The sequence below is a fragment of the Nycticebus coucang genome, chromosome 6 (genome assembly GCF_027406575.1).
Source record: "Nycticebus coucang isolate mNycCou1 chromosome 6, mNycCou1.pri, whole genome shotgun sequence".
NCBI classification, from domain to species: Eukaryota; Metazoa; Chordata; class Mammalia; order Primates; family Lorisidae; genus Nycticebus; species Nycticebus coucang.
The window spans coordinates 57384382-57404242 of NC_069785.1; the positions used below are offsets into that span (position 1 = coordinate 57384382).

General features: G+C 38.5%; 1 protein-coding gene across 3 annotated transcripts in view; it reads right to left on the reverse strand.

The window, feature by feature from the left end:
* Positions 1–19861, reverse strand: part of RAB27A (RAB27A, member RAS oncogene family) — a 95500-nt gene that overhangs the window by 18885 nt on the left and 56754 nt on the right. For 2 of the 3 annotated variants that reach the window (XM_053595460.1, XM_053595461.1), the window contains 3 exons: positions 14151–14325; positions 2696–2781; positions 1170–1273 (listed from right to left, as the gene is read on the reverse strand). In XM_053595460.1, coding sequence (XP_053451435.1) covers positions 1170–1273; positions 2696–2781; positions 14151–14303 — 343 coding nt within the window. In that variant the 5' untranslated portion in view covers positions 14304–14325. Of the gene's footprint in view, positions 1–1169; positions 1274–2695; positions 2782–14150; positions 14326–17442; positions 17512–19861 lie in introns of those variants that run through there. The other variant, XM_053595462.1, reaches the window with a different exon arrangement.

Below are 19861 nucleotides of genomic sequence, written 5' to 3' on the forward strand. Positions count from 1 at the left end.
CAGTGTCCTCATCCTGAAATAAGGACACAACATCAACCCAAACCCCCTCACAGGGTGGTCATGATGATCAGCTACAAAGTGCATGAAAATGCTTTGAAAGCCACAATGCGCCGTATAAATCGTTTTGAAACTCTTCTTAAAAATAAGGCTATTATCAAAACTATAAGCAATTACCCTTTTGTAATCCCAAAACACTAAGTAATTTTTTGAAGTAGATATTTTTAAATAAATGTTTTCAAGATTTAAATGTTAAGAATGTAATATCACGGCCTTCTCTAATAAATTCTCTGGGGTTACGATCATACAAACTAAGAAGAAAATTTTACATTTAAAAGCTATTAGGCTGGTGGCGGTGGTGGCTCATGCCTGTAATCTGAGAGGCCCAGGTGGGAGGACTGCTTGAGCTCAGGAGTTCAAGACCAGCCTGAGTAAAGAGAAACCCCAACTCTTCTAAAAACAGAAAAAATGGCCAGACGTATGGCGAGTGCCTATAGTGCCAGTTACTGGGGAAACTGAGGCAGGAGGATCACTTGACACAGGAGTTTGAGGTTGTTGTTGAGCTAGGCTGACACCATGGCACTCTAGCCTTATTTGGTCAAGTGGCAGGATTTTAAATGGCTATCAATTTGGAGTTTAGAATCTCTCCAAAGAGCCAAAATGAAGGTTGATATATATTGCACCAGGATCACTTTGGCTAATGTGTTGTAGATTATTCCAGGGCAGGGTCCTCCTAGCAAATGCTCTGTTAAATCAGAGATGGGACCTTACTGGGTCTGGGGCATGATCCATCAAGTCTTCAAAAGACGTCTATTTAACCCCCAGGGATGGTGCAAGCATCCATAACACACAACAGGCAAGCAGACAGTTGGAGATTTCGCTTCTCCAGGCTTCTACTTCCTCACCGGTGAAATAGTGATGAAAGACCCCATAGAACAAACTGATTAGATTACATTTAAAGTGCTGCCTTGGACCTGAAGCAGAAGAAGTACTCAACAAATCACAGTAAAAAGAAAAGCAGAGTATTTCAATTAATTATCTTTACCTCTATACTAAAAACCTTGCTCTTGCATACATTTGCACTTACAGAAGCTCTTCTAAAAGTAGCACCTAAGGGAGCCTCCCAGTCCAGAGAGTGGGAAGTGGGATGCAGGGGGACAGCTGACACTTACTTATCCAGTTTCTGACATTGAGGAAACTTTGTTCATTTGTCAGATCAAAAAGTAGAAGAAAACCCATAGCATCTCTGAAGAACGCTGTTGTCAAGCTACGAAACCTAGAAACACAAGAGCAGATTAGTCAGCTAAGCCATAACTTCACTCCTGAAATATAAACTAAAAGAAATGCCCTCGGGGTGGCACCTGTGGCTCAAAGGAGAAAGGCGCTGGCCCCTATACACCAGAGGTGGCGGGTTCAAACCCGGCCATGGCCAAAAACTGCAACAAAAAAAAAGAAATGTCCTCAGCCTCTTAGAAAGGTTTATCAATAACAAATTACATGATGATATTCCAAAAGTGTATAAGACAGTTATTTATCACTTATAGACCATGTGATTTGAAAACCCAGCCTGCTGGACAGGGTTGAGGAGGACTGGCTCGTGATCTCTTCGTCTCAGCCAAGAATTTATCGTACAATTATGAGTTAATTAGGCCAAAATCCAGGTCTTTGCTGTGACTGTTTTCCTTCTGTGACAGCTCGTCTTGACAGTGCAACGTGCTGCATGATCTTTGAACATCAGTCTCTACAGACCTCTTGTATCTCGATAACCGTTTCTTTGGCTTTAGGGTGAGAATAGCACATTGATTCAGACCCTATCCTTTCTTGGTATTTTGCTGTCTCCCTCTCTCCCCCTCTACCAGTTTACTCTCACCGGCTCACATGCAAAGCCTGTCACTGACAGTCAAGCTTCAAGGAAGAAAATATTGGTATAAATTTGTCATCGAATTAGCAAGATTAGGTTTTCCTCAAATATTTTAATCTATGTTTTTATAAAAAGAGTTCTTACCTTTTAGAACTATATACCAACAATAAATTTAAATGAAATAAAATGTCTAGAATTTGCTTCCAAATAGAGAAGGGTGAGAAATGGTAAGGGACAGATACAAAATATGATCAGCCACAACTTGATAATTATTGAAAATAAGTAATGGGTATATGGGTTCATCATAGTGTCTTCTCTGCTTTTGAAAAAAGCTTGAAGTTTTTCAAAATACAAAGTTAAAAAACAAACATAATGCTACAATGTGGCTCAGAAAGAAAACAAAAGTTGTAGGTAACTAGAAGCAATTTTAATATCAAGATTTCATGTGACTAATTTTGGTCAAGTAACTTCTGGCCATATGAATTAATTCCAACCAGATTTTCCACAAGGTTTCATCAATCAAGTAAGAATGATACAATGCAACTTTGCAGCTTTCTTGTGTTTGAGTAAATGGAGAAAAATATACAAGTCTGAAAAAGAAGAAAAAAGAAAAAGTAAAAAAGGTCTATTTTGAAAAGTATTCAGTTTTCCTTTAACCTTGTACAAAATAAAGCCACCATTATTATCTTTGATTGATAAATTTCCTGCTAATTTAGCAACAGAACTTATCGAGGTGCAAATCAACTAATCAGCTAGCTTTTTCCTGCTCAGGTCATTATATGAAGACAGTAGTTATTTCTCTCTTTCCCTCAGTAAGAAGCACCTGAGATCTCATACCTCTCCTGACCTGCCGTGTCCCATAACTGCAGGTGGATTCTCTGGCCTCTGCCAATGGCTCCATCCGGCCCATTGGCTCTGTACACCTAAAATAGCAAAGTGAAAGAGAAAACAGAACTTTTGACACTAGTTAACTCTTACCACCACCTTTCTACTTGATACAAATATATAAAACTTCCAAAAGAACCTCATCTGAAACACAATCATTTTGTATTTTATGTTAAATAATTTTGTTTGACTAACATAACAGTGTGTATTGAAATATATACATATATATTATAACTATATTACAAATGTAAATAATGCAATAATTTACATTAAAAAGTAACAGTTTGCCTTTCCTTGACGTTCCCTCATATCACTAATTTCAGAAAATATTAGCTTTCTATGGCTTTTCTCCATCCCATGTTTAAAAAGTGCTCTTGAAACAATTTTATAGAAAGAATTTCTGCACCAGGGGTGCATCTTACAAGGGTATATGTGAAACTTGGTAAATGGTCTGTAAAGCTAGTGAATGATGCCCCATGATCATATCAATGTTCACAGCTATGATTTAATAAAAAAATAAAATAAAATAAAAAATAATTAAAAAAAAGAATTTCTGAAACAATAAAGAAAGAATGTCAAAAAATTTCTTCCTCCATAAAAAGCAACAAAAACACTGGTAAAAATCGTCAAAATCACCTTTTTTGGAACTCTGAGAATTAAAGGTTTATAATTTTCCAAGAAGCATTTATTCCAGAAAATGACTATCTATAATAACAGTAAGTTTTCTGGTGTTTTTCACTTGCCCTATTCCCATCCACCTCGTTCTAGCTCTGTAGTAGCTTTAAAAATCAAGAAATGCCCAACTATGGTAGCCATGAAAACAATCGGCCTAGCAGCCACTGTAGCCAGTGGGAGCCAAACAGGTTTGGAGCTCCCTAAAAATCCCATCTTCAGAGAATTGTCAGGAAGTTCCCTGAAAAGCTCAATCTGCAGGATTTGCCTTTCTTTGACCTTATTCAATGCTTTCTCTGTAAGAACAGTCCTATCAACTCAGTGCCTGTGACTCAGTGATTAGGGCGCTGGCCACATACACTGAGGCTGGCGGGTTCGAACCTGGCCTGGGCCTGTTAAACAACAATGAAAACTGCAACAAAACACAGTTGGGCATTGTGGCAGGTGCCTGTAGTCTCAGGTACTTGGGAAGCTGAGGCAAGAGAATCGCTTAAGCCCAAGAGTTAGAGGTTGCTGTGAGCTGTGACACCACGGTACTCTACCAAGGGTGACATAGTAAGACTCTGTCTCAGAAAAAAAGAGAGAGAGAGAGAGAGAGAACATCCCTATCCCTAGGGCATTTGTAGAAAACTATCAGGGACAATTACTTAAGACCACAGCTACCAGAGATAGCCGATGCTACTTAGGGCTAACAAAAGTCTAACCTGACCAGGGTAGCAACTCATGTCTGTAATCCTAGCACTTTAGGAGTTTGGGGCAGAAGGATCACTTGAGGCTAGGCGTTTGAGACCAGCCTAAGCAACAACAGCAAGACCTTATCTCTACAAAAAATAGAAAAATTAGCTGGGCGTGGTGGTAAACACCTATAGTCCCAGCTACTTGGGAGGCTGAGACAGGCAGAGTGCTTGAGCCCAGGAGTTTTGAGGTTGCAGTGAGCTGTGATGACACCATTGTACCATAGCCCAGGCAAAAAAATTAGACCCTATCTCAAAAAAAAAAAAAAAAAGAAAGAAAAGTCTGGCCAGCTGGGTGTAGTGGCACATGCTTGTAATCCCAGTACTTTGGGAGGCCAAAGTGGAAGGATCACTTGAGGCCAAGTGTTCGAGCCCATCCTGAGCCACATAGCCAGGTCTCATCTCTTAAAAAAACATTTTAAATTAGCTGAACATGGTGGTACATGCTAGTAGTTCTAGCTCCTCAGGAGGCTGAGGCAGGAGGATCACTTGAGCCCAAGAGTTCAAGGTTGCACTGCATCGTTGTGATCATGCCATTGTGCCCAAGCCTAGGGAACAGAGTAAGACTCTGTCTCCAAAAGAAAAGAAAAAAAAAAAAAGATTATAACCAAAAAAAGCTGAGTGTCTTATTGGTTCAAGGAATTCAAGAAATTCTGTCCACTCATGTAGCTGTCCACTAAATTGAGTAGAGACTTTAGCTGTATTCAACAAAGAACACAGACTTTACAGAACTATCCCAGGAACACCACTAAACAAACAGTAACAACAAAAATAAATAAATAAGCAGCAAAAACAAAAAACCCAGTCTGGGAGGAAGAATCTAATTTCTTGAGTTACCATATTGTATTATTTTAAATATCCAGTTTTCAACAAAATATATAATACACACAAAGAAGTTGGAAAGTAAGGCTCATACATAGGAAAAAAGTATGCAATAGAAACTGTTCCTGAGGAAGCCCAAATGTTGAACTTACCAGACAAAGACTTTAAATTAGGTTAATAAAGATGATGAAAGAACTAAAAGAAACCATGTCAAAAGAACTAACGTATGTGAACAATGATTTATAAATAGAGATACAAAAAGAAGTTTATATAAATTCTGGAGTTGAAAATACAATCGTTAAAATGCAAAATTCAATAGAGGGGCTTAACAACAGATTTGAAATGGTGGAAAAACTAATCAATGAATTTGAAGATAACTCAATTGAGATTATCTAGTATAAGAAATAGAAAAAAGAGTGGAAAAACATAAAAGCATGTCAGAGAGCTAGAGAACACCATCAAGCATCCTGACACAGGTATAATGGATGTCCTATGAAAACAGAGGAGAGAGAAAAGGGCAGAAAAAAACTGAGAGATTCTCAGAAATTCAAAGTGATAAAAAAAAAAAAAGGCTATCAACAAAAAACTCAGTATCAAACATAGCTATCCTCTAAAATTGAAGGAGAAATTAAGACATTCTCAGATAAATAAACTGAGAAAAGTCATCTTAGCAGACCTGCCCTATAAGAAATACTATGGCTTGGCACCCATAGCTCAGTTGTCACAGCACCAGCCATATACGTAGAGGCTGGTGGCCTTGAACCTAGCCCAGGCCTGCTAAAACAACAATGACAACTGTTTAAGAAAAAAGAAATACTAAAGATAGCTCTTAAGACTGTGATGAAAGGATACTATACAATAATTTAAATCTACACAAAGAAATTAAGAACACCAGTAAAGATAACTACATAAGTAAACATAAAAGACAATACAGATTATTTTTGTTTGATTAAAATACAATTGCTTAAAGCAGTAGGTATAAATCTGTGTTGATGGGCACACATTGTGTAAAAATGTCACTCCTACAACAATGAAATCATAAAGGAGCAGGAGAAAACAGGGTCATATAAGAGCAAAGTTTTATACAGTATTAAAATTAAGTTGATATTCATCAAAACTAGATTGTTAAAAATTAAGATGACAATTTTAATCCCTAGGGAAACCATTAAGAAATCAAACATACATAGTGAAAAAATGAAAAGTGAATTAAAATGCTGTACTGGAAAATGTTGACTTAACACAAAATAAAGCAGTCACAGAGAAATCAAGGAGGAAAAAATACATACACTTTTTAAAAAGCAGTAAAATAGAAGATATGTACCTTATCTGCAACTATATTAAATAAATGGATTAAAGGATCCAAACATCATAAAAGATAGAGGTAGACAAATCGGAGTCTTAGAATGTGATACAACTATATACCATGTGTAAGAGACACACTTTAGAGAGAAAGACACAAGGAGGTTGTAGGTCAAAGGATGAGGGAAAATATACCATGCAAACAAAAAAGAGCTGGAGTAGCAATTCCACTATCAGACAATATAGACATTAAGACAAAAATTCTTACTGGAGTCAAGAAAAGGATATTTTATAATGATATGTGTAAAGGAGTCAACCTATCATGAAGACAGGAATAAGAAGGGAAAAATAGACAATAATAATTAGAGATGTGAACCCTTTATTTGCAATAATGGATACCACAAGTAAGCAGGTCAACAAGGAAATAGAAGACTTGAACAGGACTGTGAATCAACTGGATATAACAGACATCTGTAGAACACCCCACCCTACAATAGCAAAATACACATTTTTCTTGGGTACACATGAAACACCATATGTTAGGCCATAAAACAAGCTTCAATAAATTTAAAAGACCAAAATTATACAAAGTGTGTTCTCCAATGGGGTAAAATTGGAAATAAATAAATAAATCTGGAAAAATCACAAATATGTGAAAATTAAACAGCATGCTCTGAAATAATCAATGAGTCAACAAAGAAACAAAAGGGACACTGCAAAATACTTTTCAATGAATGAAAACAAAAACAGAGTATCTCAAAACTTATTGAATAAACTAAGGCAGTCCTTAGAGGAAAATTTGTAACTATAAACACCTATACTATAAAAGAATGATCTCAAATCAATAACCTGAACTTGCACCTTAAGAAACTAGAAACATAAAGAGAAAATTAAACCCAAAGTAAGCAGAAGGAAACAAAAAATATTAGAGTGAAAATAAATAAATGAATTGATAAACTTTTAGCTAGACACCAAGGATAAAAATAGAAGACTCAAATTCCTAAAATCAGAAATAAAAGAAAGGGCAAGCCAGGCGCAGTGGCTCATGCCTGTGATCCCAGCACTTGGGAGGCGGAGGCGGGCGGATTGCCTGAGCTCACAGGCTCAAGACCAGCCTAAGCAAGAGAGAGACCCGATCTCTAAAAAATAGCTGGGTATTATGGCAGGTGACTGTAGTCCCAGCTACTCGAGAGGCTGAGGCAAGACAATTGCTTGAGCCCAAGAGTTTGAGGTTGCTGTGAACTATGATGTCAGAGCACACTACCAAGGACCACAAAGTGAGATTCTGTCTCAAAAAAATAAAATAAAATAAAAACTAAAAAGACTACAAAGCAACACTATTAACAATTACATGCCCCAAAATTAGAATATGTAAATGTGGTGAAAAAATTCCTAGACAGAAATGACTGAAACTGATTCAAGAAGAAACAGAAAATTTAATCCTATCACTAATAGTTACACTGAATTACTAATCAAACAGCTTCCCATAAAGAAAGCCAAGGCCCATATATCTTCATTTATAAATTCTACCAAATGTTTAAAGAAGAACTAACACCAATCCTTCCCAAAATCATCTAAAATACAAAAAAGGTGGAAAAACTTCTCAGTTCATTTTATGAGGCCAATATTACCCTTATTCCAAACCAAACAAAAACATCATGAAACTGGAGGAAAAAAATACAGACCAATATCGCTTGTAAATATACACACCAAAATACTAGCAAACAAAATCCAGCAATACATAAAAAGGATTATACCCCACAGCCAGGTGGAATTCATCTCAGGAATAGTAAGGTTGGTACGCCATATCAAAATCAATTAATGTAATACATTAACAGAATAAAGGACTAAAAACACCATCATCTCCATAGATACAGAATAAGCATATGACAAAACATAACACCCTTTCATGATAGTAAAAAAAATCTAGGCTCTGTGCCTATAGCTCAGTGGTTAGGGCATCAGCCACATGCACCAGGGCTAGCAGGTTCGAACCTGGCCCAGACCTGCTAAACAACAATGACAACAACAATAGCCAGGTGTTGTGGTGGGCGCCTGTAGTCCCAGGTACATGGGAGACTGAGGCAAGAGAATCACTTAAGTCCAAGAGTTTGAGGTTGCTGTGAGCTATGACACCACAGTACTCTACTAAGGGTGACATAGTGAGACTCTGTCTCAAAAAAGAAAAAGAAAAAATCTAAATGAGGAATAAGAGGGAAACTCTTCAACCTAATAAAGTACATTAATTGAAAAACTCACAGCATATATTACACTTAATAGTAAACACCTGAATGCTTAATCCCTGCGATGAAAAATAGATAAGGATGTCTTCTCATTCCTCTAGTCAGTGATTTATTTAAGGTTCTTGCTAGGGCAGTTAAGCAAGAAAAACAAAACATCAAATTGGATTAGAAGTAGTAAATTAGCAGATTATATAATCTTATATATGTATAGAAAACACTAAGGCATAAATACCCACAGATACACACAAAGACTATTAGAGCTAATAAACAAGTTCAGCAAGTTTCCAATATACAAGACCAATTTATGAAATAAATTATATTTCTGTATGCTGGCAATAAACAAACTGAAAATAAAATTAATAAAATAACTCCTTTATAGGAGCATCAAAAACGATTAAAATACTTTAGAATTTAACAAAAGGATACTTTATATATAAGTTTATATATAAACTTATACTCTGAAAACTACAAAATATTACTGAAACTTAAAAGATTTAAATAAATGGACCCAAAAAAATACATGTTTGTGGATCAAAAAATTTAATATTAGGAAGAAGGCAATATTCCCCAAACTGATCTACAGATTTAGATCAATGCCTATCAGAATACCATCTGGTTTCTGTGTAGAAATGAACAAGCTAACCCTAAAATTCATGTGGAATGAAAAAAAGCTCATCATCCTTAATCATCAGAGAAATGCAAATCAAAACTACTCTGAGATATCACCTAACCCCAGTAAGAGTAGCCCACATAACAAAATCCCAAAACCAGAAATGTTGGCATGGATGTGGAGGAAAGGGCACACTTCTACACTGCTGGTGGGAATGCCCACTAATACGTTCCTTCTGGAAGGATGTTTGGAGAATATATAGAGACCTAAAAATAGACCTGCCATTCGATCCTATAATTCCTTTACTAGGTTTATACCCAGAAGACCAAAAGTCACAATATAACAAAGACATCTGTAGCAGAATGTTTATTGTAGCCCAATTCATAATTGCTAAGTCATGGAAGAAGCCCAAGTGCCCATCGACCCACGAATGGACTAGCAAATTGTGGTACATGTATACCATGGAATATTATGCAGCCTTAAAGAAAGATGGAGACTTTACCTCTTTCATGTTTACATGGATGGAGCTGGAACATATTCTTCTTAGCGAAGTATCTCAGGAATGGAAGAAAAAGTATCCAATGTACTCAGCCCTACTATGAAGCTAAATTATAGCTTTCACATGAAGACTATAACCCAACTATAGCACAAGACTATGGGGAAAGGGCCAAGGAAGGTGAAGGGAGTGGGGAGGTTTTGGTGGAGGGAGGGTAATGGGTGGGGCCACATCTATGGTGCATCTTAGAATGGGTACAGGCAATTGCACTAATGTACACAGTTATGATTTAACGATAAAAAAATTAATTTAAAAAATAAATAAAATAAAATAAAATTCATGTGGAATTTCAAGAGACCTAAGATGATCTTAGAAAAAGAAAAAACGTTGAAAGACCCCTTATCCTCAACTTCAGAACTTACTGCAAAGCTACAGTAATCAAGATACTGTGGTACTGGAGTAAAAGATAAAAATGTAGGGGCGGTGCCTGTGGCTCAAAGGAGTAAGGCGCCGGCCCCATATGCCAGAGGTGTCAGGTTCAAACCCAGCCCCAGCCAAAAAAAAAAGATAAAAATGTAAATAAGTGGAATGGAATTTAGAGTCCAGAAATAAACCCTTACATTTATGGTCAATTGATTTTCAACAATGGTGCCAAGACCATTCAAGGGAAGAAAGAACAGTCTTTTAAACAACCAGTGCTGGGAAAAGTGGATAGCCCCATGTGAAAGAGTGAAGTTGAACCTTTATTCACACCACACAAGAAAATTAACTCAAAATGGATCACAGACCTAGATATAAGAGCTAAAACTACTTGCATATCATGTTCATTAGAACACACACAAACACACACAACCTTGCACAGTCTAGCTCCTTCATTGGCCTTTGCTTTTTCTTCTATTTAAAATTGATATTTATAAACATATTTATAATGCACAGCCTAGAAAGATGCCATGTGCTGTGTATTAACACACTGTAAGTCAGGATGGCTATACTCTGGTAGAATAAGTATTAGTGAGGATATGGAGAAACCAGAACCCTCATGTATTGCTGATGAGAATGTAAAAAAATTCCTCAAAAGTTAAACGTAAGAGTTATCACATGGTCAAGTAATTCTACACATCGTCAAGTATCCAAAAGGATTTAAAACATATCCATACCAAAATTGTAAATGAATGTTAACAGAAACATTATTCGTAATAGCTAAAAAGAAACAATCCAAATGTCCAGCAACAAATGAATGGATGAACAAAATGTCGTCTATGAAAACAATGGAATCTTAGCCATAAAAAAGAACAGAATGCTGATGCATGCTGGGACATGGAAGAACCTCAGAAACATCATTCTTAGTGTAAGAAGCCAGACACAAAGGGCACATATCATACGATTCCATGGATATGGTATGTCTGGGAAAGACAAGACAGTGCTTCTTAACTTTCCTAATGCCTCAATGTATTTTCATTGTTACAAAGGGGTCGTGCGCAACCCACAGGTTGAGAACTACTAAGAGTAAATTCGTGGTGCTTAGTGGGAGAAAAAATGGGGAAATCACTGCTGACAGGCATGGGGTTTCTTTTTGCAGTAATGAAAATGTTCTACACATATAATTAAATTGTGATGGTTGCAGAACTCTGAATATACCCAAAACCACTGAATTGTATACTTTAAAGGGATAAATTTTACCTTTCGTGAATTATATCTTAATAAATCTATTTCTCTAAAAACTATAAGGTTATAAAATGAGAATTAACAAAAATAATTTTATAGGGCCAGGTGTGGTGGCTCACGCCTGTAATCCTAGCACTCTGGAAGGCCAAGGCTGGTGGATTGCCTGAGCTCACAGGTTCAAGACCAGCCTGAGCAAGAGTGAGACCCCATCTCTAAGAAAAAGACAAAAAAAACACCATAGCAGGGGTTCAGCGCCAGTAGCTGAGTGGTTACGGTGCTGGCCACATACACCAAGACTGGCGGGTTCAAACCCAGCCCAGGCAGCTAAACAACAATGACAACAACAACAACAAAAATAGCCAGTAGTTGTGGCACCTGTAGTCCCAGCTAGCTGGGAGGCTGAGGCAAGAGAATCACTTAAGCCCAAGAGTTTGAGCATGCTGTGAGCTGTGACACCATGGCACTCTACCAAGGGCAACATAATGAGATTTTGTCTCAAAAAAAAAAAAAACGTAGCAGGGCATTATGGTGGGTGCCTGTAGTCCCAGCTACTCAGGAGGCTGAGGCAAGAGAATCACTTGAGCCCAAGAGTTTGAGGTTGCTGTGAGTTATGACGTCAGGGAACTCTACCGAGGACAACAAGTGAGACTCTATCTCCAAAAAAAACAAAAAAATTATACATATGAGTAGATTCTACCAATTACATGTCAATACTAAAAATTCATTAAGACCCACAGAGTAAGAACAGGATCTAAGTCTCTACAAGACTATAAGAAGAAAAGTCTGGAAAAAGACAATGATTTCCTGTTTTTGCATCAGTACTCTGTATCCTCCGCTGGTAGAAGGCATTCCATAGAAGAGCCTTTGCTGTTTACCTCCTGACGACTTGCTGACCTGCTTCATGTAAACAGTAGATTTTTCAACAAGGAAATATAGTCCATAGAGAAGGCCACCTTCCTTTATCAGCAACTGTGCCACCATGGCCTTCTGCATGCCCATCTACCACTAGAATAACATTCAGTCTCAAGATCCATTAAAAAAAAAAAAAAAAAAGAGGCCTCTCCCTTCAACCTTCTACAGAACATCACATCCACTGCCGGCATTCCCCACTCCTACTCCAACCTCCCCCCCCAGCAGCAGTGATGACTCCTGCCCCTTAGTGTTCAACGTGGAAGTGCTGAAACTTTAAGGAGAATGCCACTAAAAATGATAGGATGCCAAAGGTAAAAGAGAGAGCCCACAAAATGGGTTGGCAGGCTTCACCACAAAGGCAGACAAATACATTGTGTGTAGTTTAGAGGGAAAATACAAGCCAAAAGGATACGGTAATAAAATTTAAAGGAACTGTTCACTTTTCATTTTTCTGCTTGGTTTCATAGGAAGTGTCCTTCCACACAGCCTGTTCAATCAATTGCCCGGATTGAATGTAACACACACTTTCATATGTATTAATTTTAGATCTCAACCTTTGTCCTCCTAATTCCTACACAGTAAACTAGACAGGCAAATGTTGACCCAGAGATTACAATTTTATATAGAAGGCTTAAGAACTGGACCCACACCTTTTACCATTAACTAAGATAGACTCTCAACTGGATTAAAGATTTAAACTTAAGACATGAAACTATAAAAATACTAGAAGAGAGTGCAGGGAAAACCCTTGAAGAAATCGGTCTGGGCGAGTATTTTATGAGGAGGACCCCCCGGGCAATTGAAGCAGCTTTAAAAATACACTACTGGGACCTGATCGAACTAAAAAGCTTCTGCACATCCAAGAACACAGTAAGTAAAGCAAGCAAACAGCCCTCAGAATGGGAGAAGATATTTGCAGGTTATGTCTCTGACAAAGGTTTAATAACCAGAATCCACAGAGAACTCAAATGTATAAGCAAGAAAAGAACAAGTGATCCCATCTTAGGCTGGGCAAGGGATCTGAAGAGAAACTTCTCTGAAGAAGACAGGCGTGCGGCCTTCAGACATATGAAAAAATGCTCATCATCTTTAATCATCAGAGAAATGCAAATCAAAACTACCTTGAGATACCATCTAACTCCAGTCAGATTAGCCCATATCACAAAATCCCAAGAACAGAGATGTTGGCGTGGATGTGGAGAAAAGGGAACACTTCTACACTGCTGGTGGGAATGCAAATTAATACATTCCTTTTGGAAAGATGTGTGGAGAACACTTAGAAATCTAAAAATAGACCTGCCATTCAATCTTATAATTTCCTCTACTAGGTATATACCCAGAAGACCAAAAATCACATTATAACAAAGATATTTGTACCAGAATGTTTATTGCAGCCCAATTCATAATTGCTAAGTCATGGAAAAACCCCAAGTGCCCATCCATCCACAAATGGATTAATAAATTGTGGTGTATGTACACCATGGAATATTATACAGCCTTAAAGAAAGATGGAGACTTTACCTCTTTCATGTTTACATGGATGGAGCTGGAACATATACTTCTTAGTAAAGTATCTCAAGAATGGAAGAAAACATTTCCAATGTACTCAGCCCTGCTATGAAACTGATTTATGCCTTTCACATGAAAGCTATAACCCAGTTATAACCTAAGAATGGGGAGAGGGAGGAGAGGGGGGAGAGGGAGGAGAGGGATGGGTGGAAGGAGGTTGATCGGTGGGATTACACCTGCAGTGCATTTTACAAGGGTACATGTGAAACTTAGTAAATGTAGAATATAATTGTCTTAACACAATAAGAAAATGCCAGGAAGGCTTTGTCAACCAGCATGATGAAAATGTGTCAAACTGTGTATAAAACCAGTGTATGGTGCCCCATGATCGCATTAATGTACACAGCTATGATTTACTATTACTAATAATAATAAAAGAACTTACCACTCTCTTTTCCCTGAAATCAATCCCCACCGTCGTGATAAATTTGGAATTAAATTTACCATCTGTGTACTGATAAAGTACACTGGTCTTCCCTACTCCTGAGTCTCCCAAAGCTAAAAACTTGATGAGGTAATCATAATCTCCATCAGACATAATGAAGAATTCAGTGGTTCACCTGCAAAATATAAGCAAATACATGTGTATTAAAATCCATTAGAAAACATTAAGAGTTATCCATTAATATATAGTGACAACTTAATATTCAGTCCACCAAGTGCTTCCATGTAACACCTTCTATGTCTACAGGTCCCGGGCAGAGGAGGTTACATATTGTTCACTGTCCTAATAACTTGCTGGAGAAGCTACTGAAACAGTAAATAATGGCTTAGTTTTAACATACATATTACAGTAATATTGCAACAAAGTTTTCAAGGAAGGATGATAATCAAAAGAAGATAATTCAGGCTGGGTTCCTGTAGCTCAGCAGCTAGGGCACCAGCGACATAAATTGGAGCTGGCGGGTTCGAACCCAACCTGGCGTGCCAAACAACAATGACAACTACAACCAAAAAATAGTCAGGTGTTGTGGCGAGCACCTGTAGTCCCAGCTACTTGGGAGGCTGAGGCAAGATAATCACTTAAGTCCAAGAGTTTGAGGTTGCTGTGAGCTGTGATGCCATAGCACTCTACTGAGGGCAACAAAGTGAGACTCTGTCTCAAAAAAAAAAAAAAAGAAAGAAAAAGAAAAAGATAACTCACTAAGTCTTATCTGCAGACCCTATAGAGCAAAAACTCACAAAAGAATGTTAGAGTACAAGTGGTTCCAATTTCCCCTCCTTTTTCAAAGTCTCCTACACTGGATCCTTGCTTTTCTCTCTTTTTACATGGCCATCTAGGCAATTTCAGTTATCCCATTTATTTTCATGTCACTACAGTTCCTTCAAAGATACATAATTCTTTTTCATTTCAAAATATTAACCTAAAGGGTACAAGTGTTCTGTTACCTGATAGATACTTTTTTTTTTTTTTTTCGAGACAGAGTCTCACTCCGTTGTCCCAGGCTAGACATCAGCCCAGCTAGTTTGACAGCAACCTCAAACTCCTGGATTTAAGTGATCCTCCTGCCTTAGCCTCCCTAATAGTTGGGGCTTATAGACACCTACCACAAGGCCCAACTAATTTTGCTATTTTTAGTAGACACAGAGTCTTGCTCTTGCTCAGGCTGGTCTAGAACTCCTGAGCTCAAGGTATCTTCCCATTGTGCTAGGATTATAGGCATGAGCCACCATGCCTGTCCCTATTACCATCTAGGTAATAAGCATTAGGCATCTGGTAGAATGCTTAAGTCAGGGCTTTTAGTATGCCCAACAGCAGAACAGCCTTCACTGTAGCCAATCAGTAATTTTTTTCCCCACGCCCCCCACCTTCCCACTTTCTTGTTGGTTTCTCATGCCCTTTGTTATATGCATAGAATGTGTAGGATCCCCCCAGGATGATGAATATTTTTCATTTCTATGTGTTAAGAACCTTTCAGGTCCTCTCTTCTGGCTATTTTGAAATATATAATACATTATTGTTAACTATAGCTACCCTACTCTGCTTTTGAGCAGCAGAACTTCTTACTTCCATGTTTGTACCCATTAACCAACTCCCAGTTCCAGACACAACAGTAAAATTTGGATTGCAGCTTCCTCATATATTATTACTGATATGTTCTCATGTTAAATCACACTTCTCTGAAACATCACTGCTCAGTTAGAAACTAAGTTCTAGATTTGAGCAGTCATTGCTCAGAGAGAATGGTTACATAAATGAGGGCTCATTTACCTGGACTTACGCTGGTAAGTACAGAACTGCTGAAAATTCAGCTCTTCGATAGTGACTAAAACAAAAGACCTCCTTAAAGAAGAAAAACTAATTTTTACCAGCAGTACCTAACCATGGTTATTTTTGATCCCTTACAATCAGCACTTTCATGAGTTGTTTTTATCCTCTAAATCAACGGTTCTCAACCTGTGGGTCGCAACCCCTTTTTTCCATTTGTAACAACATAGCAATTAGGAAGGTTGAGAACCACTGCTCTAAATAGATCCAACCCCTAAGTATCAGTTCAACTGAAAATGGAGTCTCTATCCAGGGAAGGCCACTTCTCTTTTTAAAAAATGTTTATTGAGGGCGACACCTTTGGCTCAGTGAGTAGGGTGCCGGCCCTACATACTGGGGGTGGCAGGTTCAAACCTGGCCCCGGCCAAACTGAAACAGCGACAAAAAAATAGCCAGCTGTTGCGGCAGGCACCTGTAATCCCAACTACTCGGGAGGCTGAGGCAGGAAAATCGCCTAAGCCCAAGAGCTGGAGGTTGCTGTGAGCTGTGACAACATAGCACTCTACCGAGGGCAACAAAGTGAGACTCTGTCTCAAGAAAAAAAAAATGTTTATTGATACATAATATTTGTTTATTTTGTGGGTTATACATAATATTTTGTTATATGCATAGACTGTGTAATGATCAAGTCAGGGTATTCATCACCAGTAGTATTTATCATTTCTATGTGTTAGAAATACTTTAAGGCCTTTTTTCCTGTCATTTTGAAATATATAATACATTGTTGTTAACTATAGTTACCTTATTCTGTTCTTTTTTTTTTTTTTTTTTTTGAGACAGAGTCTCACTTTGTTGCCCTCAGTAGAGTGCTGTGGCATCACAGCTCACATTAACCACAAACTCTTGGACTCAAGAGATCCTCTTGCCTCAGCCTCCCAAGTAGCTGGGACTACAGGCACCCACCACAATATCTGGTTATTTTTTTGTTGTTGCAGTTGTCATTGTTGTTTTAGCTGGCCTGGGCCAGGTTCAAACCTGCCAGCCTCGTTGTATATGGCTGGTCCCCTACCCACTGAGCTACGGGCAGCGCCACCTTAATGCTCTTGAGCATTAAAACTTGTTCCTTTTAGCTATATGTTTGTACCCACTAACCAACCTCTCTTTAGCCCCCCAGTAATGCCAATAAACTCTCCTGAAAATCAGAAACCTAGCTATTCCATCATCACAGACAACTCCACCTGCCCATTCAAACACACATTTGCCTATCCACACACTCCAGATGCCCCACATTAGAGATGTGCCATTGTCCCCTTTTCATGCAACCTCACATCCAGAAACACTGTTGTCAACCTCAGTGCTTTCTATACTATTATTTCTATAGATGCATAAATTAATACAAACTCAGGCAAGAATATGTATGGATTTTCAAGGTTGCATCTCCCACCCCATCCTCGATTTAGTGACTCACCTTATGCTGAAAAATCTTAAATGCTGGAGCCCCAACAGTCACTGCAAAGTTCTTCCTTGGAGTGCCTCAGCACAGACCTGTGACCTCACACTTCAGATGTGGCTAGCTAGTCAGTAAGGGCAGAGCCTCTACAAACATTCATAATTCTATTTGCCCACTATAAAGAGTGACTCTTTACAGATGATGGCTTTCCTATGATAGTAGCTTCTGCATTTCAGGTGTAGGCCACCAGTGTTAACGACTCATAACAGCACCTCTCTCCAGAAGATGACCACTTGGGCAGCCACATTTTAGCATGTCCCATCACAGCATCTCACTTAGCTCCAACTTATTCAGAAATAAGAGCTAAGAATTGAAAAGCGGGTCCAGATAATGTTTAATCCCTTTGAAGAGGGGGAGGGGGCTCCCCCAAACTGAATGGGGAAGCAGAAAGCAATTTCAATCCTGCAATAAGAATGAAGCAAGATCACATGTGGCTACCTTATTTCCACTTTACTTTTAATATGAAAAAAGTTAGTCTTTTCTATCACTAAGTTTTTATATCGTTTAAGATACAGGGGACAATGTTGCCAATGGCATCAAGATTCTAGGGTTCTCTCAACCCACATGTGTAGAATTCAAAGACTTGCGTGAAAATATCCTTGCCAACAACTTGTGTTTAATTTTCATGGATGAAGAATCACATGTATGAGCCAGGCACAGTGGCTCATACCTGTAATCCTAGTATTCTCAGAGGCCGAGATGGGTGGACTACCTGAGCTCAGGAGTTCAAGACAAGCCTGAGCCAGAGCAAGACCCTGTCGCTACTAAAAATAGAAAAACTAGCTGGGTGTTGTGGCAGGCACTGTAGTGCCAGCTACTCAGGAGGCGAAGCAAGAGTATTGCTTGAGCCTAGAGTTTGAGGTTGCTGTGAGCTATGACACCACAGCACTCTACTGAGGGTGACAAAGTGAGACTATCTCAAAAAAATAAAAATAAAAAAAGAATCACGTGTGAGTCTGCAAATGATCTTTGTGAGTTTTATTTTCTATTCATGGTAGCAATACTAGCCAAACCATCATAAAGGAAATGTTATTAATACACCAAATACCATCATCAATATTAATCATAGTTTGGGCCGGGTATAGTGGCTCATGCCTGTAACCCCAGCAGTCTGGGAGGCCAAGGCCGGTGGATTGCTTGAGCTCAGGAATTGGAGATAAGCAAGACCCCATCTGTACTAAAAATAGAAAAATTAGCTGGGCATTGTAGCAGGCGCTTATAAGTCCAGCTTCTTGAGGGCTGAGATAAGAGGACAACTTGAGCCCAAGAGTTTGAGGTTACTGTGAACTAAGACACCATGACACTCTGCCCAGGGTGACTGAGTGAGACTCTGTCTCAAAAAAAAAAAAAAAAAAAAAACAAAATAGGGCGCCTGTGGCTCAAGGAGTAGGGTGCCAGCCCCATATACCGGAGGTGGTGGGTTCAAACCCAACCCTGGCCCAAAACTGCAAAATATATACATATATACATGTATTTATATATATACACACACATATCCATGTATTATGCATATATGTGTATTTATTTGTATTCCTACATATATTTGTAGGAATCATAGGAATCATAGTTTGTACTTTTCAGATGGCACCTTTAAGACAATTATCTGCTTTCTTAATCGGAAAATAAATACTCAGACTCTTCACTCTCTGGGTTCACTTTTCTAAAGGATAAAAGAGAAACCAGAGAGGTTAATTGATTTGCAAGACCTAGAACCTAGATCTCCTAGTTCCAAGTTCAATGTCTTTTCTACCCCAAGCTTTACGTCCTTACTTATTTTTTCACAAATGCATATTGGGCTGAAAAGTGACCAGTGTCTCTTTTTCAAGAGATAGGATCTCACTCTGTAACCCAGGCTAGAGTGCAGCGGTATGATCATGGCTCACTATAACCTTGAACTCCTGGGTTCAAGTGTTCTTCCTGCCTCCGCTTCCTGAGTAGCTGGGCCTACAGGTGTGAGTGAGTCACTGTGCTTGGCCCTATATCTTACAAGTTATCTTAACAGGAAACACATGAAGTCAAGTAGAGCTGGGTTTGAATCCCAAGTCTCCCATATACCAGCTACTTGGATATCTCTGAGCCTTAGATTTCTGGTTCCATTCTATGAGAAAGAAGATAATATGCCCTACCTCACACCATTGTTCTGAGGATTCAGTGAGATACTGGCTATGGAGTGCCCAAAACAATGTTTGGCATATACTGGGTACTTAAATTAGCTCATTCTATTCTCCCGATGGTGGATAGTGGGCATTCAGGTTCACTCAAAAGGCCTAGAACAATTTCTGAAATTGGTTCTGGATGTTCAAAAACTCTTTCCAGAACAAAAGTTTGCTGTCTGGCTCAAAGTAGTTTGTTGAGCCAAGAAAGATCACTTTCAGAC